Source organism: Miscanthus floridulus, chromosome 10 (genome assembly GCF_019320115.1).
Source record: "Miscanthus floridulus cultivar M001 chromosome 10, ASM1932011v1, whole genome shotgun sequence".
Lineage (NCBI taxonomy): Eukaryota > Viridiplantae > Streptophyta > Magnoliopsida > Poales > Poaceae > Miscanthus > Miscanthus floridulus.
In genome coordinates, this window is record NC_089589.1 from 29,050,561 (window position 1) to 29,078,168 (window position 27,608).

General features: G+C 49.9%; 1 protein-coding gene across 1 annotated transcript; it reads left to right on the plus strand.

Moving 5' to 3' along the window:
* The first annotated feature begins 383 nt into the window (after nt 1-383).
* Nucleotides 384-18,343, plus strand: LOC136489914 (probable catabolite repression protein creC). Its single transcript, XM_066486427.1, has 11 exons — nt 384-787; nt 1,305-1,616; nt 1,713-1,821; nt 1,907-2,030; nt 4,421-4,508; nt 4,594-4,677; nt 5,433-5,529; nt 5,633-5,720; nt 16,855-16,960; nt 17,056-17,148; nt 17,609-18,343. Exons 1-11 carry the CDS (start codon nt 629-631, stop codon nt 18,044-18,046), a joined length of 1,698 nt encoding a protein of 565 aa, XP_066342524.1. The 5' UTR covers nt 384-628; the 3' UTR covers nt 18,047-18,343.
* Nucleotides 18,344-27,608: the final 9,265 nt, after the last annotated feature.

Here is a 27,608-nt window from a genome sequence, read left to right on the forward strand (position 1 = left end):
CTTTAACTAATATAATATACAATATGTTCGCTTGGTCGTATTTGACTTATAAATCATAATTTATCAGCTAACAAACAATATTTTTCTCTCGTACTAAACAGCCAACGGTATTTTCACCTAGGTCTTATAAACCAAACTAGCCTAAACGAACATGGCGATAGAGCTTTACCTTTAGAATGACTAGCTGAGTCGCTCACATGAGTGAGCTGATGGCATGTTTGGCGATTGTGAAAGTCAACTCTTATACGCATTTTTTACTTATTATTTTCCATTTTATATTTTTTTCTCAAAAAAAAGTCAATGCTTTGTCTCGTCCTAACCCGAAAGAGTTTTCTTCCCTTTTCGCCCCGATGCCAATGCCATATGGATTTCTCTATCGACACAGGAAGAGTCCGCAAAAATAATCAACTCGTTTTTTCTCCTCCGACTCCGAGGCTCCGTTCTCCTCTCCCGCATCCACCGCCGTCTCATCCCCAATCGGACCACCGCCTCCCCTCGCCTCCAAAACCCTACCCCTCGCGTCGCCGGCGGGGGCATGAGCCAGTGACCGCTCTCGCGCGGTCTCGTCTGCCTGCGCACGCACGCGCGCGGGGTCGGCGAGCGAGCATTGCGGCGGTCCGCGATCGCCATGGCGTCGGCGGCGGGGTCGGGCGGCGGGGCCGGCGCGGGGGCCGGCGGGCTGAAGACCTACTTCAAGACCCCCGAGGGGCGGCACAAGCTGCAGTACGAGAAGACGCACTCCCCCGCCGTCGTGCACTACAACCACAGCGGCAAGACCGTCTCCCAGGTAGCGAGGGCGCCGTCGTTCGGGTTAGGGTAGCGAGGGGGGGGGGGGGGGTTCGATGCGCCGTATGGGGCTATCGATGGGTCGCTCTGTGCTGGATGGATGGGGAATTGGATGGCGAGGTTGGGTTGGGATGTGGGTTGACTTGGCCTGATCAGGTGCTGTTTCTGGATGAGTCGCTGTAGATGCGCTGGGAATTCGATTGGTCATGCAGAAGATATTCGGAAGTTTCTAGGAGCAGGCGCGCAGCATAGATTGGATCAGGCGCAGCGTAGATTAGTGTCTTATGTTTCATGTATGGATAGTCCTTGCATATATTTCGAGTTACCATTCTATAGATTTTTTTTTTAAAAAAAACAAATGACACATAGGTTTCTGTTTGCTAATTCTAAATCTCTAATATCATAGAACCAAATACTTGCTTAAAAGTTTTCAGGGCTTTGTGATTTCCGGTTCTTTTGTGTTGTGTACATTACACATCCTTTATGCAGTTATCAATTATTTGTTGTGATGGTGCCAGATGACTGTGGCATATTTGAAGGAGAAACCAGCAGGCCAAGGTTCCACGCCTTCAACACCAAGTGCTGGTAGTGGGATGCGGTCTGCAGCTGCAAGGCTGCTCGGCACTGGGAATGGGAGCCGGGCACTTAGCTTTGGGAGCAATGGTACCAGCAGGGCTGTCTCAGGAAACAGCCGCATGGGTGGAGGCATTGGTGTGTCGACTAGTGCAAGTGGATCGCAAGGCATGGCAAACTATGATGGAAAGGGCACATACATCATATTCAATACTGCGGATACGCTCTTCATCAGTGATCTCAACTCACACGACAAAGTATTTCCTTTTCTCTTGTTGCATGCATGCATGCATGTTATGTTGCTTGTAACTTTGGTATCCTGTGGTTCTCTGATCACGTGCTAATTGCGTCAGGATCCAATAAAGTCCATCCACTTCAGCAGCTCAAACCCGCTTTGCCATGCATTTGACCCAGAGGCCAAGGACGGGCACGATCTGCTCATTGCGGTGTTCTCAGGAGATGGTATGTCAAATGCTTCATAATTAGGTAAGCTTTATGTTTATATTAGTTAAAGAATCATGCATAAGTTCTTTTATTCGTTATACAGTCTATTCAATGTCACTGAGGCAGCAGTTGCAAGATCCTGGAAAGAAGCCCGTTTCGTATCAGCATTTTGTTAATAAAGACAAAGACAAAGACAAAGATCCAAGTCAAGGTGGCGCTGCCAGCAGGCATGTTTTCATTTTACTGTTTAATTTGAAAGTGACGTGTCAATTTCCCCATTAATAAGCTTGGCAAATTTGTCTCACCGTTACCTTACAAGTATTAAATATTTATTTCTTGATATGGTAGTGGTCCTGCGAGTTATCCAAGTCGATAAAAACTGAAGCTGGATAGCATCAGGATAATGTATGATGCAAGTATGTCCGACATGCAGTACACTGCGATCTGTTACAATTTGCTGAGATGCTTTCAAAAGTAATGATGACCCATATGCATGGAAGATACTAAGTTGTCGACTGATAACTTGTAGTGCATGCATCGGCTAAGATAATATAACGTGCTAGATGTGAAGTGACAACTTCATTGTATTTTGGATGTTTTTTGTGCAAACTGTCATTTATGAAGTTGATCAAAATTTAAACCTGGACTATTACTGTGGAAACCTTCATTTATGAAGTTGATCAAAATTTGAACCTGGACAATCACTGCATAGAAACATATCTACAACATAATTCTGAAAGGTGTTCTTGAAATCAGTGATGGTCAAATACTTGGAAGCTGTTTGGTCCTCTTGTACATGGCCTAACAAGTTAGCATTCATTTTAAATGTTTAAAATTTGTATTTTTCTTGTGAGATTTAGACAGTTTCAAGAAGATCCCAAATTTGAAAGGCGGGCCTGGTGCAAGTGGTAGAGTCTTACCGCCTGTGACCGGAAGGTCCCGGGTTCGAGTCGCAGTCTCCTCGCATTGCACAGGCGAGGGTAAGGCTTGCCACTGACACCCTTCCCCAGACCTCGCACAGAGCGGGAGCTCTCTGCACTGGGTACGCCCAAGAAGATCCCAAATTTATTACTGAGCCGCCCATTATATTTAGAGGTTAGAACGTGATCACCTAAAAGTGGGAGGAGCATACATGCATACGGTACAATTTATGGGGTAGTCTCAGTACTGGTTATGATTGGTGGATAATGCAAATAATATTGGTGGATAATGAAAAGTAAGATACTGCAAATAATATTGGTGGATAATGAAAAGTATTTACATGTTTATTTAGTTAGCTGCTTTTGATGAAACATCAATCAACATCAGCAAAACATTATCCTCCATCATCTGTGTAAATAAAAATCGTAATGCATGACCTTTCTCCATGCTGCCTGCTTTATATATTGGATAATATGGGAAAGCTGCGACCCGGGATATCCTGATTCCTCTTTATCTTGTCAGCGTTTTAAAAACCCACTAAGTCTGTGGCCACTTAAGCACTTGTTCCTCAACTGACCAGGCAGGAGGGGTGGTGTTGAGCACCAGTGTGCCACCTAGGCAGGCTAGGCTTCTGCCATTTTAGATTGGTTTAGAATTTCCTCTAATGATACGATGTGGAATTGTGGTTTCTGTGGCCACCTTTTTTTTTTGAAAAAAAAACCCTGGAATGTCCTTTTATGACACAGTGGGGGATTGGTGTTTCCAACACTTGTCAGGACCCTCAATCCTGGAATTGTTGAGGGGATCTTAGCTCGGAAGGTTACCACATTATGGTTGTATCCTGATGCAGTTCCTTGGATAGCTTGCAAATTAGCTTGTTTTTCTTACTGCATGAAATGCTAAAGTCAAAAGCTGTTGTAACTTCCTTTCCTAGTTACTCCCTCCATTCTCTTTTATAAGGCACACACACACATATCAAAATAAAAACTTTGACCAATAATTTGTTTAATAATTTTTAATTATTATAATACAGACTTGATACCGTTAGATTTGCAATGCGATTAAATGTACTATCCAATTATCGTAAGTTTTTAAGTATAAAAAGGGCGTACCCAGTGCAGAGAGCTCCCGCTCTGTGCGGGGTCTGGGGAAGGGTGTCAGTGGTAAGCCTTACCCTCGCCTGTGCAACCGCGACTCGAACCCGGGACCTTCCGGTCACAGGCGGTAAGACTCTACCGCTTGCACCAGGCCTGCCCTTCATAAGTTTGTAAGTATAAAAAATGTAATATAAAATATAAAATAAATAAATGGCCAAAGTGTAATTTGGGAGACCTTGTCATATTAAATCAGGCCTTATAAAAGAGAATGGAGGGAGTAAGATCTAAAGGGAAGCATTTTGGTTAGCATGCATGTATACTTGTATAGGGATCCGCTACTTTGAAATCGCTGTGGCGATTGAACTACTGAAGGATGATAATCTTGATTATGTACTGGGCCTGCTGCTGTCTAGGATATTTGAATGGATTTTTTCCCTATCATTTTTTGGGCGAGTTTACTTAAACTTAGTTCAAAGGCAACTACAAAGCTGCAGTTAAAACAGAAGATACTATTTCTGTGGTGTAGATGTATGCTTTTCTTTACACAGTTATTAAATTGTAAGTATATATATTGATGCTTGGACACCAATCTATTGCAGTCGGTGCACCTGTGTTGCATGGGTTCCAGAGCGTGAAGGAATTTTTGTTGTTAGTCATGCTGATGGGAATCTGTATGTGTATGACAAAGTGAGCCCTTCTCATGGAACTTTGTATGAAGTAATCAAACTTTGTTAAGTTTACTTTGCTGATACGTTTCCTTTTGTACATTCAGTCCAAGGATGGAAATACTGATTGGACATTTCCAACTGTAAAGGATCAAAGCCAGGTGCTGATTTCACATGCAAAGTCGAGTAAGGTATCTCAAGCCACAATGATATCTCTTTTACTAAAAATTGCATTGAGATGGCTATGTATGTTTCATAATTTACTTCAGGGTATTAGTAAAATGTTTTTTCTGGAAATTTATTATGGAAACAAGTGCCTGGACTTCCTGCAACACTCTATTGCCCTTTCTTCATATCTGACATGTACCAAAATATCTATCATAAGTACTTGACGCAATTACAAGTGTGTGCTGGTGTTGGCTGCATTCTTGCCTCTTGGTTGTTGACGTTATTAAAGCATAAACTTGTGTATCCTTGGCCTGACCTTTCTATCAGTGGTCTTTACTTCTATGATATCAGTTAATACCAACTGCCAAATAGTACTGAAACCATTCCAGCAGGTCATACTGGAAATATAGAAATGTGGGACCGGTTATCATTGCTGTCATTAGGTCAAAATTTGCAAAATACCTATGAGAGTTAGGGTATGTTTGGTTGTCTTGCACAAACTTGCCCACTTTCCTTGCTTGGCAAGGTTAGGCAAGGCACACCTTGATAGGTGAGGAGAGCTAATCTGGCTCTCCCTCAAAAGCAAGGGAATCCCCTCCTTTCCCAAATTCAAACCAAATAAAGCTTCATGCGTTTTTCTCCTCTACCTTGCTAGGCAAGGCTAGGCAGGGGTGGGCAAGAGAATTAAACATGCCCTTAATTGGAAATTCTTTAACATCATTGAGTCCTAATGTTGTGACTGCTATGATTCATTCTGCGGTTTAAAATTACACTGCAGGGTAATCCAATTGCAAGGTGGCACATCTGTCAAGGTGCAATCAATGGCATTTCCTTTTCACCAGATGGTGCTTACTTGGCAACTGTTGGGCGAGATGGTAAATTTCTCTGCCCAAGAATGAGAATTGACAGCTTTGTGCAGAAAAGGTTTAGCTGTTGGAAAAGTTGTATATTGCACTGAAACAATCTGATCTTATGCAGGTTATTTAAGAGTATTTGACTTTGCGAAAGAACAACTAATATTTGGTGGGAAAAGTTACTATGGTGCATTGTTGTGTTGCTCTTGGAGGTAAGCTGCCAATGGCATGTTTTACTGCTTAGATTAGATATGGTCTGCCGCCTATTTCCACAGAACTGAAGTATTTTTGCATGTCCAAGTCGGACAGATATGAAAACAGGACCGTGTATAGTTCCACTAATGATGTATTGCATCAGTTGTATTATTGTCGGATTTTTAGGTTGTATATGTTTTAACTTGTGTAGTCCTGATGACTGATGAGTAATATGTGAATCACTATATAGCAAACCTATTCCAATCTTTTGGTCATCGAGTCATTTTACCTTGTGAAACTTCTTAGTTCTGAGATGTTTGTGAAAACTCAAAATTAGTATTGTTGGCCAATTTTTGCATATAAAATTACATGAGCATAATGTATGGAGTTTTAGAATGGATAGTGTATAGCAGGCTAGGGGCAACATAGTTGGTGCACCTGCTTGGCTTTTCCTATTCCTAACATACAGAATTAATAAATCTTAAAGGAAACAATATTACAATATAGAATCCCATACAATATGTCAGATGCAAGTTTTCTGTTATTTGAAGAATTCATGATTACAAGCATCTAAATGGAAAATCTGAAATTCTTGGAGAAAAAATAGAAATGGCAAGATGGGAACAAACAGAGTAACTATAAGTTGAAGATGAAGGAATATGAAAGGATGAAGGCACATCTAGTACAATGTATAGATTTGAAGTGTGGACTGTGGTACATGGTGGAAATGTACTTGTATAGGCTATTGGCTTGTAGCAGCTGGTACAATGACACAGGACCATGGCTTCTATCTCAGCTGATATACTGCATTAACAAACAATATTCTCAGCTCAGTGTAAAGGTGGACTAGAACATCAGGCGCCCAAGGTGGACTAGAACATCAGGCGCCCTTCGGGCGCCCTGCAATGAATTAAAGACAATAAGCTATTGATTATGCTCGAGAAACATGGCTCTGTAAAGTTATAATTAGATGATAACACTAATATCTAAGCACACACAGAGTATATTGACATAGCCAAGGCGTCAGCACCTAAGAGGCACATGAACAAGGGGCACATGAACATGATGAACACGCATTAATCAAATAGTCTGGTACATTGCAGCCTAATAGAAGACACAGGCGAACCATATTGGAAGCACCCAGACCAGAATCTTCACTTCCTCCACCTGGGTTAGCCATGAGCAATAGCTGTCCAGCCTGTCCATCTCTTGGTCCTCTAAAACGACAGGAGCCTTATCTAAGCACCTGAATGGATGGGTTCAGATATGTTTAGCAGAATTCCAAACAAAGGATTACAGTAAGGACACTACTCATATGCAAATGGCAGGACAGCAAATGCAATATCTGAAAAAATAACGACCACAGAAATAAAACATTGTGTAAACAAAAAGTAGCTGAATATTCATCAAATAATTTATGTTGAAGTTACGACTTGGTGTGTGAGATAGTAGTTGGATATTAAAAAGAGCATTGGACTTCCAGAAAAAAACTCTGTCTTGTCACTGAGTTTGGAGAAATATATCAAGATCAAATCAGCAAATTCCCAAGTATAGAGCTTCTATATAAGAGTATCATTTCAGAAAATCAATTTTCCAAGTATGGACCACTTGCCAATGTTCCTCAGCTTCCCTGACAGAACAGAGAGTTAGAGTCAAATTCAATTTAGTATTTCCCAGGTTCCACAACATAAACTGACATGATGAGCTGTAACATTCAGGAGAAGATGGAGGAATGGACCATACTGTTACACATCTTTCTAAACTTTTTGTTGGTTTGCTTAATTTAAAAGTTAACATTAGATCAAAAGTCAATCAACTGAGGAGCTCCAAACCTTTTTTTATTCCATATCGATTAGAGCCTCACAGGCAATGTAGCAGCAAAATAATGTGCTGATTACAAAACACTGAAGTTTTACAAACGTCATGCCAAGGACAGTGCCTAGCAGACGGCTAGGTTTATTAAACAAATAGCATGAGGAACATATGGTTTCTGCTTCAATTCCTTACTCAGTGTATACTGACAAATACTGCATGATGTTTGCTCTCCACTGTATACTGATAATACACTGATTTCAGTGTGATGCATATGCATGAGGAGCAACAACTAATACATTAGTTCTTTTGTCTAAACACAGATGACCTTTTGTTTGAAACTTAAATACAGTACATCATTGTGTTAGTCGCTGAATTCTTACTCTTGATAGTAGCAGAATTCTTACTCTCATCAAGAGAGGATGACACTAGGAGTTGGAGCAATTTTCTGGTTCATTTCTCACACAAATGCCATACCAACCTGAGGGGTTGGGGATACATATTTATAGGCTGCTAGCCAGCCAAGCATATGCCAAGATGCTAGATGCTAACATGCTAAGATGCTGTCCTAGCCAGTTAAGGATGCTGTCCTTGATGGGCAGCAAGGCCACCATGCAGCCACAAGGACCATATGCTGCAGCCCCACAAAGACCAGCCAACACAGAACACAGAGACCCAACATAGAACACAGAGACTTATCCCATCATTCTCCCCCTAAGTCTTGTGCGTCGTCTTGTGGGAAAGTTGAACCATCTTGGTCCTGGAGCAGAGCTCAAGGAACTTGATCCTCCCAAGAGGCTTGGTAAGCAGGTCCGCAAGCTGGTCCTTGGTGTTGATGTAGCTCGCCTTGATGCTTCCTTCCTCCAAACAACCTCGGATGAAGTGGTACCTCACCCGGATATGCTTACTCCGTTCATGGAAAACGGGGTTCTTTGCCAGGGCCAAAGCGGACTTGCTGTCCATCCTGAGCTCCACCGCTCTAGTGTCTCTGCCGAGGAGATCACCAAGCAGTCGAGCGAGCCAGAGCGCCTGAGTCGAAGCGGTGGAGGCCGCTATGTACTCGGCCTCGCAGCTGGACAGGGCCACCACCTGCTGCTTGACCGACTGCCAGCTAACGAGGCACTTGCCGAGGAGGAAGAGGATCCCGCTCGTGCTCTTGCTGGTGTCGATGTCGCTGTACCCGACGAAGTGTGCCGCCCCAGGGCACCTAGGGTAGTAGAGGCCGTGGTCGAGAGTCCCCGCAACGTAGCGGATGATCCTCTTCACAGCCTGCTGGTGCTCCGTCATCGGTCGCTGCATGAACTGACTAACGTAGCCGACGGAGAATGCCAAGTCCGGCCGTGTGTGGGCGAGGTAGCGAAGGCTCCCCACAAGACGCCGGTACTGCGTAGCGTCCACCTCCTCCGTCGTGCTGTTGTGGCTCAGCTTCAGCCTCTCCTCCATCGGAGTGAGAGCTAGGTTGCAGTCGGTGAGCCCAGCTAGCTCAACGACGCGCTTGGCGTAGGCGGTCTGTCGAAGCGTGATCCCGGAGTCATCCTGGTGCACCTCGATTCCCAGGTAGAAGGAGAGAGGCCCCAGGTCACTCATCTGGAAGGTGGCCTTCATCTCTTCCTTAATGCCGCCACCTCCGCATCCTTGGTGCCGGTGATCACCAAGTCGTCGACGTAGACACAATGAAAAACAAGGCGCGATTCCGCGCTCGCCTAGGCGCGCTTCAGCGCTGGGCGGAGGGGTAACGCCTCGCCTAGGGGGATAAGCGGAGAATAGGCGCCGTGCCACCAGATCCAGAGCCGCGCCGCCCGAGGGAGGGATCTGCGCCGCCGGATCCATTGCCGGGCCGCTTCCTCCGGGCCTCCCTCCTCCCAATCCCATCAGATGCGCATCCGTTTGAAGGAGAGGGGAAGGGAGTAGAAAGGAAAGGCAGGCCTTGGGTCGTGATGGCGTGGGGGCGCGAGGCGAAGCTGCGGCAACGCACGAAGGCTGAGCCTGCGGCCTGCCTGCCTGCAGCCGGCCTCCACGAGAGAGAGAGAGAGAGAGAGAGGTCACGGGAAAGAAGGGAGAAGAAGGTCACGGGAAAGAGAGAGGCCTCCACGAGAGAGAGAGAGAGGAGAGGTCACGGGCCTGCAGCTCGGGCTGCAGATGAGATGTGGATAAGACCGAGCGATTTTGCGACTTGCCCCTCCACTTTGTAAAAAATTTCAGCAAATTTTCTTGCTATGATTTCCTTTACTGATTTCTTACATTCTAGTCCCTAGAACTTCTATTTTTTCACAAGATACCACTTCTATTGCTGTAGGAACTTCTATTTATTCAGCATTTCAGCAACTACATTTATATATTTATTCAGCTATACATGCTGAATGCAAATTTATCAAAACGCCTAGAAAAACGCCTTGAAACGCCTAGGCCTGCCTAGGCGCGCCTAGGCGCTAGGCGATGGGTCACCGCCTAGAAACCGCCTAGCGCCTACAAAAACATTGCGTAGACACCCACCAGCAGAGCATTTCCTCCACTGCCCCGTCGGTAGATGGCTGCCTCGTGCGGGCTTTGCTCGAAACCCATCCCCTTTAGCGTGGAATCTAACTTGGCATTCCACGCCCTCGGTGCCTGCCGCAAGCCATAGAGGGCTTTGCGCAGGCGGAGCACCTTGCCCTCCTTGCAGGGATCGCAAATCCCGGCGGTTGGTGCATGTAGACCTCCTTCAAGTCGCCGTTAAGGAACGCCGACTTGACGTCCATGTGATGAACACGCCAGCCCTCCTGGGCAGCTAGCGCAAGGAGGAGTCGCACGGACTCCATTCGTGCCACAGGAGCAAAGGCGTCGTCGAAGTCGACCCCCTCCTGCTGCACGAAACCTCGTGCCACCAAGCGAGCCTTGTGCTTGACGATGGCATCGGCTTCATCCCTCTTCAGCTTGTACACCCACTTAAGGGTGATCGCGCGATGACCACGAGGAAGGTCAGCAAGCTCCCAGATGCGATTCTTCTCAACCGCATCCATCTCCAATTGCATCACGGCGCGCCATGCCGCGTGTCTCTCGGCCTCTGCAAACGACCGAGGCTCGCCGTCGTCACACGCAAGGTGCAACTGCGCCTCCAGGTCGTGAGGCACCAGTCCCGGCACCGGCTGGTCGCCGAGAAGGTTCTCCATCGTACGGTACCGCAACGGCTCGCCATCGTGGTACGCGTCGATGCGCTCCTCATCGTGAGAGAGCGGAGTAGCGAGCTCAACCGGGCTGTGCTCGACACGAGCTGGTGTTGGAGTAGACGTGCCCGGAGAGGTGCCTGTCGGTGCTGGAGTGCGTGGCGGTGCCGGCTGTGGTGGAGCCGGCGAAGAACTCATCGCAGCCGAGGTCCTGGCTAGAGAGCGTGGTGTTGGAGTAGACGGCGCCGGGGTCGGTGGAGGCTCGGGGACTGGGGTAGACGGGCTCGTCGAAGAAGAGCTGCCTACTACCCCAGCTCCCTCGAAGTGGACGTACTCGACAGTGAAGTCGTACGTCGGAGCCGAGCCGTTGTCCACCGCCTTGTCCCACGCCCATCCTCGCCCTTCGTCGAACACGTCGCGCGCCGTGCGCACACGCTGTGTCTTCGGGTCGAGGATGCGGTAGGCCTTCGAGCCCTCCGCGTAGCCGATGAACACTCCCGGAGTGCTCCTGTCGTCGAGCTTGCTGATGTGGCCAAGCTCCTTGGCGAACGCGAGGCAGCCGAAGACCCGCAAGTGGGAGACCGCCGGCTTGCGCCCGTGCCAAGCCTCGTACGACGTCCTGCCGTCGAGCGCCTTGGTAGGCGAGCGGTTGAGGATGTAGACGGCCGACACCACCGCCTCTCCCCAGAAGACAGCTGGCATCCCCCTCTGCTTGAGAAGGGCTCGAGCCATGCCCACAACTGTCTGGTTGCGCCGCTCGACGACACCGTTCTGCTACGGGCTGTACGACGCGGAGTAGTGGCGCTGAATGCCCTCATCAGCGCAGTATGACGCGAATTCAGCCGCTGTGAATTCGCCGCCGTTGTCGGTGCGTAGCACGCGCAGCTTGCGGCCGCACTCCGCCTCCGCAGCAGCCTGCGAGTGCTTGATGGCGTCCGCAGCCTCTCCCTTGCTGTCGAGGACCATCACCCACATGTAGCGGGAGAGGTCGTCGACGAGCAGCAGGAAGTACCGTCGTCCTCCCGGTGTGGCCTGTGTCACCGGGCCACACAACTCCCCGTGCACAAGCTCGAGCCTCTCCTTGGCTCGAAAGCTAGCCCGCTGTGGAAAGGGGAGTCGCCTCTGCTTCGTCAACACGCAGACGTTGCAGAGCTGCTCCACATGGTTGAGGCACGGCAGGCCTCGCACCATCTCCGTGGCACTGAGCCGCTTCAGGGCCTCAAAGTGAAGGTGCCCGAAACGCTCGTGCCACTGCCACGCCTCGTTGTCCCGACGAGCAGCGAGACAGAGGGGTTGTGCCACCTGCACGTTAAGGACATAGAGTCGATTTGCGCTTCTGGATACCTTAGCAAGAAGGCGGCGACGACGATCCCAAATCCTCATTACTCCGTCCTCAACCACCACGCGCGAACCGTTCTCATCCAGTTGTCCCAAGCTGATGATGGAGTTCCTCAACGCGGGAATGTAGTAGACTCCGGTGAGCAGCCTGTGCTCACCAGACAGTGGTGAGGATGACGGAGCCGACGCCCTTGATCTCCACGCCGGAGGCATCCCCAAACTTGACGGAGCCTCGGACGCTAGAGTCAAGCTCGGTGAAGAACTCCCGTCGACCGGTCATGTGATAGGTGGCGCCGGTGTCGAGGCACCACCCGTCAGTCTTGTCGTTGCCGGAGCTGTCGCCGAGGAGGGCGTGTGCTTTTTGCTCGTCGAGGTGGAGGAGAGCCGCTGCGGCCGGTGCCGCTGGAGGTAGCTCAATGCTTGCATGTGCCATGAACAGAGCCGGCTCCTCCTCCGCCTTTGCGACGTGGGCCTGGCCGTGTCGTGGCTGTCGGCAGTCCTTGGCCCAATGGCCGAGCTGGCTGCAGTTGCGGCATGCGTCGTCTCGTGCCGGCTTGTGCCTGCCGGTGGCGCCGCCCTGGGCGCCTCCGCGGGCATCACCCTCGGCACGTCCTCGCGCCCCGGCCTGGGCGTCTCTGCGCGCCTTGCGTGGCTTGCCACGCTTGCGGCCGCCTGTCGCGGAAGAAGGCTCCCCCTTCTTCCGATCACCTTGGCTGGCAAGCCACTGCTCCCGAGTGAGAAGGAGCTTCCCGCCAGTGGTGATGGGCCCCGAGAGAGACTGTGGCTCATCGCTGTCGACGACCTTGAGGCGACCTATCGCCTCCTCGATCGACATCGTGGAGAGATCCAGCAGGGACTCGATCGAGCGAGCCATCTGCTTGTACTTCTCGGGGACGCAACGAAAGAGCTTTTCGACAGCTCTCTCCTCGCCGTAGGTGTCATCGCCGAACTGCACCATCTTCTGCAACAGAGTGTTGAGGCGGAGAGCAAAGTCATCAACGTCCTCACCTGGCTTGAAGGCCAGGTTCTCCCACTCCTTGCGAAGTGCCTGCAGTGTGGACTTGCGGGCGCGGTCGCTGCCGATGCGTGCCGCAGCGATGGCATCCCAAGCCTCCTTGGCAGTCCGCTTGTTGGTAAGCGAGAACTGCATCTCGGGCGGGACTGCAGCGATGAGGGCATCCAGCGCCCGTCGATCTAGGTCGTAGTCGACGTCGCCGTATCGGACTGCCTCCCACATGTGCCGCACCTGGAGCTTTACCCTCATCACCGCAGCCCACTCGACGTAGTTGGTCTTGGTGAGGGTAGGCCATCCACCGCCGGGACCGACGTCCCTGACAACAGCCTGGAGCCCGTGGTAACCACGGTACCGATCCGGGGAGAGAGAGCCACGCTGCCTGTGAAGGCCGCGCTCTCCATTGACCCATCGGTACCGATCCGGGGAGAGCCACGCTGCCTATGAAGGCCGCGCTCTCCATCGACCCGTCCGCCACCGTTGCCGTGCGCGCCTCCTCCAGGAGCGCCGCCAGCGCGTCCGCGCCTGTCTGGGCTGTCGCCGCGCTCGTGGGCGTGCGCGGCTGCCCCAGGAGCGCCACCGCCGTGTGCGCCTCCTCCAGGAGCGCCGCTAGCGCGTCCACGCCTGTCTGGGCTGCCGCCACACTCGTGGGCGTGCGCGGCTGCCCACTGCGCCGCCCGCGCTCGTGCTGCCTCCCTCTCTAGCAGCTCGAGGTCCGCGTCGGCAGTGTCGTCAGCGGAAATGGAGCTGCCGATGCTGCCGCGCAGAGCCTCGATCTCCGCTGCCGCCACACGCGCTGCATTCGCCGCCGCCGCCGCTTCCGCCTCCGCTCTGGCTGCTGCCAGCTCCGCCGCTGCCAGCCTCGACGCCCTTGCCGCCGCTGCAGCGGTCTCTGCCGCCGCTCGCTCGCGTTCCTCTGCCGCGGCAAGTTCGGCCTCCTGCCGACGCCGCGTGCTCGAGGCGACCGAGCGCTGAGACAGCCCTGCGGACATGACGCGCTACCGAGGGGCTGCTGCGTGGGGAGAGGGCTGCTTCAGACTGCGCGGGGGAGGAGTGAGCAGGAGCGGCCGGAGCAGCTGCTCGCAGCTGGGGCTGTTGTGTGGCTGGGAGAGGAGATGAGCAGGAGATGCTCAGGCTACAGGATAATACGGCTCTGATACCAGTTGTTAGTCGTTGAATTCTCACTCTTGGTAGTAGGAGAATTCTTACTCTCATCGAGAGAGGATGACACTAGGAGTTGAGGCAACATTTTTCTGGTTTATTTCTCACACAAACTCACACAAATGCCATACCAACCTGAGGGGTTGGGGTTACATATTTATAGGCTGCTAGCCAGCCAAGCATATGCCAAGATGCTAGTCTAAGATGCTAATATGTTGTCCTCTAGTCTAAGATGCTGTCCTAAAAACAGAAAAACAGCCACAAGGACCATGTGAGCAGCACAGCCCCACAAAGACCAGCCACACATGAGATTTATCCATCAGCCAGCTCCGCCGCTGCCAGCCTCGATGCCCTTGCCGCCGCCGCAGCGGTCTCTGCCGTTGCTTGCTCGCGTTCCTCTGTCGCGGCAAGTTCGGCCTCCTGCCGACGCCGCGTGCTCGAGGCGACCGAGCGCTGAGACTACCCTGCAGACATGACGCGCTACCGGGGGGCTGCTGCGTGGGGAGAGGGCTGTTTCAGACGACGCAGAGGGAGAGGAGTGAGCAAGAGTGGCCGGAGCTGCTGCTGCTCCCAGCTGGGACTGTTGCGAGGCTGGGAAAGGAGATGAGCAGGAGATGCTCAGGCTACATGATAGTACGGCTCTGATACCAGTTGCTAGTCGCTGAATTCTTACTTTTGGTAGTAGCAGAATTCTTACTCTCATCGAGAGAGGATGACACTAGGAGTTGGGGCAATTTTCTGGTTTATTTCTCACACAAATGCCATGCCAACCTGAGGGGTTGGGGATACATATTTATAGGCTGCTAGCCAGCCAAGCATATGGCAAGATGCTAGATGCTAACATGCTAAGATGTTGTCCTAGCCAGTCAAGGATGCTGTCCTTGATGGGCAGCAAGGCCACCATGTAGCCACAAGGACCATATGCTGCAGCCCTACAAAGACCAGCCAACACAGAACACAGAGACCCAACACAGAACATAGAGACTTATCCCATCACATTGAGGAGCAGCAAATTGATCCAGCATCATTTGCCCCATGCTCTTGTTACTTGTTAGATGCAATATGTAAGTTGTGCCATTGAGTAGTTTGGTTTCGAACGGTCGTCAGATCAAATGAACGGTCGACCATGAGTGCTATATAGATTATATATCTGTGCTGGACAGCAATTGGCATATATTTTGGACAACTAAAGCCTAAAGGAGCTCATTCATGCTATGCCTGAGTGAAATGCTAGCAACTGCAAGCAAAATATTTTGGAATTCACTTGCTTTCGTGACAGGCTAATCATGCCTCTGCAATTTATCCTAAAGTAGGACACACAACACACCTGAGTAGCAATGGCCACAGTGAACTGTAAAAATAATGAGGAATGATTAGTCAGTGTCTATCAAATATTCAAATGCACAGGAGGCTCCTTGAAAATCTTGAACATGGAATTCTAGTTCACCTGAACCTAGGCCTAAACATTATCATAGCAATCTCATAAACTGGATTTGCAAAATAATGGTTATGCAGATCGATCATCAGAGGCTGCAAATAATGACTCACATGATCTAAAACAAATGGGAAACAATATTAACCTTAAAGCAACATGTCCTTACTAACACAAGATAGCTTTGGCCACAGGACCTTAAGCAGCGGCAGATGCTACACGCCCGGAAGTACTGGGAGGCACACAGTCGGTAGTGAGTATGTACCTTGAACTGTAGATGACACAATCGCTGCATTTATGGAAGTGATCACCTCAGCGTCAACCAGCTCGGGGGAGAAGACATGGGAGAAGAAAGTTGATGCCCACCTCGAGAAAGCACATCACCGGTGCGCAGATCTAGAGTTATGAACCGCATCATGGGGCGCCCGATGAAGGATCTGCGAGGAGCCAAGGAACCAAGGGGACGAAAGCGGACATATGGCAGGAGAGGGAAAGAGACCGGATCTTACCGCCGCCCTGCCATACTTCCATGGTCTGGTGGATCCGCATGTGCTACCAGGATCTGGGCGAGATCCTTGTCCATTGCCGCAGGGAAGAAGGTCTAGGAGGGAGGGTCACGGAGAGGGTGGGATGAAGCTGCTTCTCGTGTGTGGCTAGGGCCACCACGTGGTAGGTGGACAGAGAAACGGCCGTGGAGGAGTGACGACGGCGATCCAGGAGGCGCGTGCGGATGCGAGGGGATCGGCAGCCGGGGAAGAGAGAGAATGGAGAGGGGAATGAGGAGGGGGAGAGGCGGAGAGCTCGGCTGGGTGAAAGGGGCTCTCTGCAAAATGTCAAGGGGATTATGTAAAAAAGGAGCAAGTCTCGAATTTCCTCTCACGTGAGAATAAAATTTACTTCAGGGATTTACATGAAAAATATCAGAATGTGAAAACTCTTTATGGACGATGCACCGGACTGCGGGTTAGTTTTCGAAAACATAGAGGGCATCTCTGTAAAATTGCCGGAGGCATGTGTCAGCACACGAGGGAGCCACGGATGCCGGAATGCTCTCGTGCCAGTAGATACCGTGATTACATAGCCACATAGGAGTTCATACCCAAACCTTTCCTGCTAACATCTGAGCTTTCGAATGGATTGACTAATTTATGCATACAACCATTGCATGTTTGAATCTTGTTTTATTCTCTCTGCACTTCTGTGAATTGGAATCTAGAAGGTGCTAATTAGTTTGCTGTGATGTCCTGTTACAGTGCGGATGGCAAATATTTGTTATCAGGTGGCGAAGATGATCTTGTGCAAGTATGGAGCATGGATGAAAGAAAGATAGTTGCATGGGGTGAAGGGCATAATTCATGGGTGATATTATCATTACAATTGTCTTTGTTTATTATCACATAGGCATTTTTTATTCAAACTTGCATTTTGAGTCAAATTAATTTGCAATTGTACAGGTTAGTGCAGTTTCTTTTGATCCATATTGGTCCCCACCGAATTCAGATGAAACGGAAGAAAATGTCATGTATCGCTTTGGGTCAGTTGGACAGGTACCTAGAAGTTGATATAAGATTGTTTTTTATCTGGAGTTTTTCTTGTGGGTTTTTACTGTAGTATCTCTGAATCATGACAACAAGTACTAGTCACATTTTGTCCTTTTACTTTCTGAGCTTCTGAATACTGAGAAGAACTGAAATTGCTACTAGTATCTAGATTCTAGAATTCTTCGCTCTTGCTAGTTGTTGGACTCTTAGCAGTTTGTGTTGCACTTGGTGCTAGAAAGAGAGCATGCTCCTGCTGTCCTTTTGGTCGCTTGGTGCCTATTCCTTCTCTGTATTTGTTGTAAAATTGGGTTTCAAACTATATTTCCTTAGGTAATTAATTTGTGGTATAACTTGATATTTTGTGATCGTTTCTTGAACATAGGATGTGCTATAGCCTTTACCTGGTATTGATTGTTTGACATAATTAATACTGGCAATGATACCTTTTCACTTTGCTTGCACTTAGGATACCCAACTGCTTCTCTGGGATTTGGCATTGGAGGAGATTGCTGTCCCTCTAATCCATCCTTCTGGTGGCTCACCGACATTCAGTAGTGGAAGCCCTTCTGCACACTGGGACAATGCATGCCCTCCAACTAGTGTTCTCCAGCCTTCTCCACGGATGCGAGATGTGCCAAAGCTCTCGCCTCTCGTTGCACACCGGGTACATGTAGATCCCCTATCCAGCCTGGAATTCACTAGTGAATCAATCCTCACTATATGCCGCGAGGGGCTAATCAAAATTTGGGCTCGACCCATCCATAGTGAAAACAACCAGCAGCCGGATTCTTCTGAACAGGTTGTAGGCAATGCCACTGCTAAGGATAAGATGTTAACATCGTCAAATAAAGCAGGTGCTTCCAGCTCCAGCTTCAAGCAGCCGCCATCTGTTCTTTTCACATGATTGAAGAGGCTAAGCTAGCATTTTTATCATGATCGCTTGGTCATGGCCATTCATCTATCTTTTGTCACTAACCTGAGGTTAAATGGAGCGGAGTAGCTTGGGGAGGCTGGCTGGAAAGGATTGAAGAGGCTTTGCTAGCATTTTTGCTAGCTATTGTCTTTTCCTGCTTCATCGGCGACGTCTCTAGTTACAGTGTCATTGTTGCCATCTATGTTGGCGAAAGAAAATAACGGAACTTGCTCCTGTACATATACAGACATTGCCGTAAGATGAAATATTACAAGCTTACTGGTTTGATATCATTTGTTTTTTTTCTCTTTTATAACTTTGTTGTAGTTGTAGACTAGTGTACCCATTTTTGGTGTAAGTCGTGTTACCCTGGGGTGGGCAACCAATGGATTCCTGCATCATAACGGTAATTTTTTTCCTCACTCAGAAGCAATATTTGGTTTTTTGTTGGGGGACATAGTAACTGCTGTAAACGCTATGTTTATACTTTATACAGCAATTCAGAATCAATTTCTTATATTTATCCAATTTCCTAAACATTTCATCACAAGTGTGTGTCCTCACGTTTCCGTCATCTGTTCGGAGTGGTTCGCAGGAGATGTGAACCTTAGTCAAATTTGATCTTGAAACGATTTAATGTTTGCATGCTCTTGTGACTTGTGAGAATCAAAATTTCTGCGTTTTTTTTTTAACTTTCCAAATAGGCACGCAATTTGTCCTTGTGTTATAAGTGCAGTGCTATAAAAGCACAGGGAAGCCTAAGTAAGGCTTTCTCGCATATCCCCGAAAACGTGGCAAAGGAAATCCTAGATTATAGCATGTGTGAAAACAAAAACTCCAATTTTGCAGGAAATATTAAGGCCTAGGACGACCAATTGTGAAAAAATAAATTGTAACGAACTTGTTTATATTAAAAATAGTTTGAATAACCATAAATTTAGAACTAGTCATATATTTTTGGGAGATTGCGGGACATTTTCATAAATCTTGCATTTTTGTTTGTGTGAAATTCTTACTAGCAACTCCACCTATGGTGGGCGCCTTTGGTATCCCAGCATAGCAGGTCCTAAGCCCTGGTAAAGGAGGAGGGTTGTGTTAGACGCGGCGCGTCAATGTAAAAACTTAGCCACTTTAATAGAGATGAAACCCAAAAGAATCTCGTTGTGGCGTAACCCTCTTAGCGATGCGTCATGTCGGACCCCGGGTATGGTGTTAAATGAGCAAGGGCCGGGTCGTCACCCCCGTGACGCGTCGTGTCGCGATCTAGACACGGTGTCAAGTGAGCAAGGATCGGGTTGTTGCATCCTTAGTGGCGCGCCACATCGGCGCCCAGGTGTGGTGCAAAATGAGCAAGGGTCTTCACACCTACCTCGACGGGTGCAAAGGGTAAGGAAGCTAGTCGAGCCAACTAGGATCCGTTTAGGTAGCTGAAATGCAGGGTCCCTTACAGGTAAGTTAAGAGAGTTAGTGGACACAGCGGTTAGGAGACGTGTAAATATCTTATGCGTCCAAGAGACTAAATGGAAGGGGCAGAAGGCGAAGGAGGTGGACAATACCGGCTTCAAGCTCTGGTACACAGGGACAACTTCAAATAAAAATGGAGTATGAGTTTTGATTGATAAGAACCTCAAGGATGGTGTGGTGGAGGTGAGAAGGCAAGGGGATAGGATCATCTTAGTTAAACTTGTCATTAGTGATATGGTCTTAAACGTAATTAGTGTGTATTCCCCCCCAAGTAGGCCATGATGAGAGTGCTAAGCGGCTTTTCTGGGAAGACTTAGATCGTTAGAGTTGTCCCTAGTAGCGAGAATCTCTTTATAGGAGGTGATGTTAATGGCCATGTAGGTACATCAAGTGCAGGTTTCGAGGCGGTTTATGGGGGTTTTGGATATGGTAGTAGAAACCAGGAGGGAGAGGAAGTCTTAGACATCGTCATAGCTTTTGATCTGATGATAGCTAACACTTTCTTCCGTAAGAGATAGTCCCATTTAGTGACTTTTAGTAGCGGCCAGTACTTTAGTCAAATCGACTTTGTCCTTACAAGAAGGAGGGATAAACGAACATACGTGGACTGTAAGGTGATATCTGGAGAATGTGTGGTCGCTCAACACAATGGTGGTGGCTGACTTTCATTTTTTGGTGCAAGCTCGTGGGAACAAACAAGCTAGGGTTGTTAGAACGAAGTGGTGGAAATTAGAAGGGAAGGCATCAAAGGTCTTTAAGGAAAAGGTCATTGAAGAGGGCCCTTGGAATGATGAAGGTGATGCAAACAGCATGTGGGAGAAGATAGCAACATGCGTTCGAAAGGTTGCTTTAGAGGTGCTTGGAGTGACCAAAGGGAGCGGATGCGACTCGAAAGACACTTGGTGGTGGAATGAAGATGTGCAAAAGGCTATTAAGGAAAAGGAGTGCTATAAGCGCTTGTATCATGACAAGTGTGCAAACAACATAGAGAAGTACAAGGTGGCAAAGAAGACTGCAAAACGAGCGGTGAGTGAGGCAAAGGGGCAGGCCTATGAGGACCTTTACCGACGTTTGAGTACGAAGGAAGGAGAGAAGGACATTTATAGAATGACTAGAGCTCACGATAGGAAGACAAGAGACTTCAACCAAGTCAAATGCATAAAGGATGAGAGGGAGCAGCTCTTGGTGAAGGAGAATGAGATCAGACATAGATGGCAAGAGTATTTTGATAAATTATTCAATGGTGAGAACGAGAACACCACCGTTCAGCTGAACGACTCGTTTGGTGACACTAACAGGCGCTTTGTGCGGAGGATTCAAGAATCAAAGGTCAGAGAAGCCTTGAAAAGGATGAAAGGGGCAAAGCGATGGGCCATGATGGTATCCCGATCAAGGTGTGGAGATGTCTCGGAGATATAGCTATAGTATGGCTAACCAAGATGTTCAACAATATCTTTCGATTGAACAAGATGCCTGAGGAATGGAGAAGAAGTATATTGGTACCAATCTACGAGAACAAGGGAGATATCTAAAGTTATACTAATTATCGGGGAATTAAGTTGATGAGCCACACTATGAAGTTATGGGAGAGAGTCATCGAGTTGCGCCTGCGAGGAACGACACAGATATCAACAAACCAATTTGGAGCAATCTTCTTAATAAGACAGGTTATGGAGCGGTTTAGAGAGCAGAAGAAGGACCTCCACTTGGTTTTCATTGACTTGGAGAAGGCTTATGACAAGATACCAAAAAATGTTATGTGGTGGTCTTTGGACAAACATAAAGTCCCATCAAAGTACGTGACCTTCATCAAGGACATATACAACAATGTTGTGACTAGTGTTCGAACAAACGATGGTAACACAGATTACTCCCCGATTAAAATTAGACTTCATCAAGGGTCAGCCTTAAGCCCGTATCTCTTTGCCTGGGTAATGGATGAGGTTACCAGGAACATACAAGGGGATATCCCTTGGTGTATGTTGTTCCCTGATGATGTAGTGTTAGTGGACGAAAGCCAGGCGGGAGTAAATAGGAAACTAGAGTTATGGCGGTAGACCCTTGAGTCTAAATGTTTTAGATTGGGCAGAATAAAAACCGAATACATGAGATACGACTTTAGCAGAGTTGTATAGGAGGAGGGAGATGTGAGTTTGGAAGGTCAAGTAGTGCCTAAGAAGGATACTTTTCGGTATCTGGGATTGATGCTACAGAGGGATGGAAATATTGATACGGACGTTAGCCATAGAATCAAAGCGGGGTGGATCAAGTGGCGACAAGCTTCTAGCATTCTCTGTGACAAGAGGGTACCACAAAAGCTAAAAGGCAAGTTCTATAGAACGACGATTAGACCAGCTATGTTGTATGGAGCATAATGTTGGCCTACAAAGATTCAACATGTTCAACAACTGAGTGTTGCAGAAATGCGTATGTTGCGATGGATTTGCGGTCATGCAAGAATGGACCGAGTTCGAAACGATGATATACGTGATCGCCTAGAGGTAGCACCAATTGAAGAAAAGCGTGTCCAACATCGGTTGAGGTGGTTTGGCCATATCCAAAGGAGACCTCCAGAGGCACCAGTGCATTATGGAGTCCTAAGCCAAGCTAATAATATGAGGAGAGGTAGAGGAAGACCGAAATTGACATGGGAGAGGCAATAAAAAAAGATTTAAAAGCTTAGGATATACCTAGAGATCTATGTTTGAATAAGAGTACTTGAAAAACAGCTATTAATGTGCCTGAACCGTGACTTGGGGTTCTTGATGGGTTTTAACTCCAGCCTACCCCAACTTGCTTGGGACTAGAAGGCTATGTTGTTGTTGTTGTTGAAATTCGTACTGGCCTTACTAGTTCTTTTTATTGGAATGAGATATGTATGTACTTGTGGCTTTAGAGCTTGTTTTGGAACATAGGAATTTCATACAAACTACGCATAAATCAGTTTATCTTTACATGAAAAACACCCGTGTTCCAAACACGGCCTTAAGGCACGAAGAAACATGTTCGAAACCCAAAAGAATCACAGAGGCTCAGCACGATGAGTCGGAATCATTACCAAACACAAGCCGCCTGCAAACAACATTCAGAAATTAGAATCACTGCCAATTGAAACACAGAAGCATCGACACGACAATCCAGTTTATCAGTCAGGCACACGTGCTCCTTTTGAAACGCATGTAGTACGTATAGGAACGAGAACGGCATAGGACAAAAAAGAAAATCGGAGCAGTGAACGCGAGGAGCATGGTCCAGAGCGAAAAAAATCAATGCAGAACGATAATCCCTGGCCAATCAGAAGTGCTAGCGTCCGGACGTCCGGACGAAAGTGCTAGCGTCCGGACATCCAGAGGCCCACACGTTGCGCTCCATTTGGCGCTCCACGTGGGGTCCGAACTACCCGAGCGACAATAGGGGAAGTGCGTGCGGTGCCTCTGATTCAGAAGGACCTGGCCGCGGCGTCGTATGGATGCCCTGCCGGCGCGGGGAGAGATGATGCAACAGAAGGAGGGAAAGAGAGATGCAACACTCGATCTACTTTTGAAACATCTAAATATAATAGTTACAACATAACACTTGAAACATGCTTCTGAAACACTTAAAAACAACTGAAAACACTTAAAAACCATTACAACCATACGCAACATCTAAATAAACACATGAAACATGTGTGAAACATATGCAACATCCAGCTAAACACACTTGCAACATGCGTCCGGAAAACACATATGAAACATAGCTCTGAAATATATGAAACACTAGAAACATACGCTTGCAACATGCCTCTAAAATAATTACAACATCTGCAACATGTGCAACATCCTCGGATTTACTTTTGCAACATTCATATGAAACAAATACAACATACATCTTGTCGGTGTTTCGGACCGGGGGGTCCTCAACCAACTAGTAAATTTGGGCTACGTGTTCCCGATCCCGGATGGTGATACAAAGAGACACAAGGCTTATACTGGTTTAGGCAATCGGTGCCCTACGTCCAGTCTGAGAGATCGAACTTGTATTCCTTGCACCAAAGTGCTTGTAGTAGGGGTTACAAGCTAGATGAGAGAGGGAGCTTTGTCCCAGGTCTCGGCGTGGAGCGGTGTGGGCTGCTTGAGACGTTGCTCTCAGGCAGTGGAAAAGTGTGCGTGTTACCGAGTGTTGCTTGTGCGCGCGTCCTCCCCCCGAAATGGCCCAGGTCCTTTCCTTATATAGTTGAAGGGGGGACAAGGGTAGTACGTGTGCTAACTATACGGCGTCGTGCGAATGGAGGCGGTGTGTCCGAGCCCTGTAGCCTGTTCTTGTGACAGCGTGGTCGTCGGAGTGGTCCGTCCTTGAAGCACTGGGGCGACGTGCTGGTCTCATCCAATCCTGTGCATTATGGGAGCTCCAGGGCTACCTCGAAGCGGGCATGGCGGTCGGCATGCGGGTCACTGTAGATGATTATGCGCGAAGCCGAGGCTCGGTTGGTGCCTGGGCCGAAATGTCGTGGGGGGTCTCGGCGGACGTGTATCCCGAGGTAGCCGAGGCCCTGACGTAAAGTGCCGAGGCTCGGAGGAAGTGGTTGATCTTGTGCGCTGATCCTGAGGCGTCGACGACCCAGACGAGACTTCCCATGCCGCGTTGTCTTCGGGGCGGGGATTGCGGGGCATAGTGTAGTGCAGGCGCTGATCGTGGGCACAACGCCAGAACACAGTGGCCGGTAATCCCCGCCGCGCCCTGTCCTAGCCAGTATGGCGTTGAGGTGACTCCTTGTCTCGTTGGCCACTCTGTGGTGTCGAGCCGTCGTCCAGTTGAGATTGTGGGAGTGGTTGACGCATTAATGGGACGTGACGCGCTGTCGGGAAGACTGGTCGAGGCGAGAGCGATGGGTTATCGCGAAGCCAGCTTCGAGCGATACGGAGAATCGTTGTCTCGTTCGAGGCTGTACGCACGGGGCCTCGGGCGAGACAGAGATTGGGCTCCTTGTCGAGGCCTCACGCGAAGGGTCTCGCATGAGGCAGAGATTCGTCAGGGTGTCGAGACCTCCCGTGCGAGCCCTAAGGCGAGGCGGAGAGCCGGTGGGCTCGGATGGGGCCAGTGGTTAATCCACGGCTTACCTTCTGGCTTCGTTGTTGATGGGGTTTAAGTGACTCTTTTGGTGTACGCTCGGGGTACCCCATTTTATGGTACCCGACAGTAGCCCCCAATCCTTAGGGGGAGTGCGAGCACTCTCCCTGAGGGTTTGTCGAGACTTGGCTTGCAGCTGCTCCTGTAGGAATTGTGTTTTCCTTTTGAGGTTTCGGTGGGTGCGCACGAGCGCACCCGCCGGGTGTAGCCCCCGAGGCCCTAGAGGAGTGGATTTACTCCTCTAGGGGCTTTTTCCGTGTTGAGTGAGGAGTTTTTATCATTTTTGCCGAGCCCACAAGTGCGAGTTCGGGTCGCGGGGTTTCGGCAAGGTCGTAGGGAGAGCCCCCGAGCCTCTGCACGAAGCAAGAGGGCGATCAGGGGTACCCCTGACTTTTTGTGCGACCCTCATGCTTCCTTTTCGCTCAGAAGGAGGGGATATGTCAGGCTACCCTCGGTGGGTGCGAGCGATGACATCTCTGGTGAGTTGTTATCGGGTAAGTTCGAGTGGAGGCCCGTGCCCCGTTCGCTAGGGGTCAACTAGTGGTCCAGAGATGCACTCCAAGAGTACCAGAGGGTTTCTCTAGTGGGTGCCGAGGCCGTTCGCTGGGCCCTGGTGGCTCGGTGCCTCCCTACGGTGGGATCCCATTTGGAGACCTCCCTGCCGGTCTCGGACATGACTTAGGACGTCCCAAGCGATCGTTTGCTCAGGCCTTGGCCATACGTGGGCTCGCCCATAGTCGTCCCTGACTCTATTGCCCTAGGGCGGCTGTCGAAACCCTAGGGGGCCTAGCCTTCGAACCCCTGGACCATAACGGGCTCGATGCCCTTTATCGTGTTTGTAACAAAACTTCTAGCGCGGGCTTAGGTCGTTTGTCTTTGTCTTGGGTGCAGGAGGAGCCCCCGAGCCTCCGCCCGGAGCGAGAGGGCGGTCAGGGGTCCCCTAACTTTTTTGTTCGACCCTCACACATCCTTTTTGTTTGGGCGGAGGGGTTGTTTGCCGAGCCCTTTCGGGTGCGAGCCTGGGCCGCTGGGTCTCGGCAAGGTTGCAGGAAGAGCCCCCTAGCCTCTGCATGGAGCGAGAGGGCCGTCGGGAGTTCCCCTGGCTTTTTATATGCCCCTCGCGCATGAGGGTTTGTTTGCCGAGGCCCCCTTGGGTGCGATCCTGGGTCGTGGGGTCTCGGCATATCTGCAGGAAGGGCCCCCTAGCCTTTACATGGAGCGAGAGGGCCGTCAGGAGCTCCCCTGGCTTTTTGTACGACCCTCGCGCTTCCTTTTCGCTCGGAAGGAGGGGTTGTTTTGCCGAGCCCCCTCGAGTGCGAGCCGGGGTCACTAGGTCTCGGCAAGGTTACAGGAAGAGCCCCTTAGCCTCTGCACGGAGCAAGAGGTCCGTCAGGGGTTCCCCTGGCTTTTCATACGACCCTCGCGCTTCCTTTTCGCTCGGAAGGAGGGGTGGAATGTGCTAGGCTACCCTCGGTGGGCACGAGCGGTGGCACTTCCGGTGAGCTGTTATTGGGTAAGTCTGAGTGGAGGCCCGTGCCCCGTTCGCTAGGAGACAGTTAGTGGTCCAGAGACGCACTCCAAGAGTACCGGAGGGTTTCTCTAGTGGGTGCCGAGGCCGTTCGCTAGGCCCCGGTGGCTCGGTGCCTCCCTACGGTGGGATCCCATTCAGAGACCTCCCTGCCGATCTTGGACACGACTTAGGGCATCCCAAGCATTTTGCTTGCTTGGGCCTCAGCCCCGTGTGGGCTCGCCCATGGTCGTCCCTGACTCTGTTGCCCTGGGGCGGCTATCGAAACCCCTAGGGGCCCAGCCTTCGAACCCCTGGACCGTAATAGGCTCAGCACCCGGTTCCTTCATCTGAAAGGAATAGGGCGGGGGGAATGTCTTCCCCATCGGCTCGACAATGGCTGGCGTGCCTTTTGAGGCGGTTTTCTAGGGAGACGGAACGACGCCTACTGCCATAGCGGTCAGGCGCGACGTGGTGTCAGCGGATGGGACGTAACTGTTCCCGCGATTAATGAGAAAAAGGTGGGCACGTGGGCGGTAAAATCGGATCGGGGTTAACCACGCCGGATCCGAGGGAAACTTCCCTGATTTCATCGCCCATCCGTTTTGCCTTTACCCTACATAAATACGCAACGAGCCTCGCCCCTCACCACCTTACCTTGCCTGCATTAGCTCTGCCCCCATCGAGCCATCGCTAGAGCAGCGGGCACCGGGAAGAAGAAGGGAGAAGGGCGAGCCAGGGAGAGAGAGAGAGACAAACTCACCGCCGCATTCGAACCCTCCACCGCACTCATGGCCGGCGACATCGTTGTCATCGAGGCGGACCCTTGGGATCCATCTGACATCACCGTGGAGATGCTTCAGTCGCTCGTCGATGGCGGACTCCTTTGTCCGGTGACGGACCCCAACAGGCTGGAGTGGATCGCTCCGTCGGGCGAGCCGGAGCCGAGGCCTCGTGACGGTTACATCGTGAGCTTCGTCTCCTTTCATGAGCGCGGCCTCGGTGTTCCGGTGGACCGGTTCATGCGGGCATTCCTGCACTACTATGGCGTGGAGCTCCACAACTTCAACCCCAATTCCATCGTGCAGGCGGCCATCTTCGTCGCTGTCTGCGAGGGGTATTTGGGGATTGCTCCCCATTGGGAGTTGTGGCTCCATCTCTTCCGGGCGGGTCATACCACTAAGCCGATGGGCACGTCGGGCACGAGGAAAGCGGTGAGGGCCAGCGGCTACACTCTCCAAGTGCGCCAGGACCACTAGCACCTCTACATCCCAGCCCAGCTCGTGTCATCCAATCGTCGATGGTACACGAGCTGGATCTATCTCCACAACGATGACGGCGGACTTCCCCCCTACACTAGGCGGATTGTGGGGAGCTGCCCAGAGAGGTGGAAGTACGGCGTCCCGAGGGAGGATCAGCCCAAGCTGCAGCCGCTTCTGGAGGGGCTGGAGAGGCTACGGGGCCGTGGCCTTA

Bases quoted from the DNA above. Each gene is read 5' to 3' on its own strand.
- LOC136489914 (XM_066486427.1), top strand. From the start codon at position 629: ATGGCGTCGGCGGCGGGGTCGGGCGGCGGGGCCGGCGCGGGGGCCGGC. The intron at 4,509-4,593 runs GTGAGCCCTTCT...TTGTACATTCAG, and splicing joins ATCTGTATGTGTATGACAAA to TCCAAGGATGGAAATACTGA. The intron at 5,530-5,632 runs GTAAATTTCTCT...GATCTTATGCAG, and splicing joins GGCAACTGTTGGGCGAGATG to GTTATTTAAGAGTATTTGAC.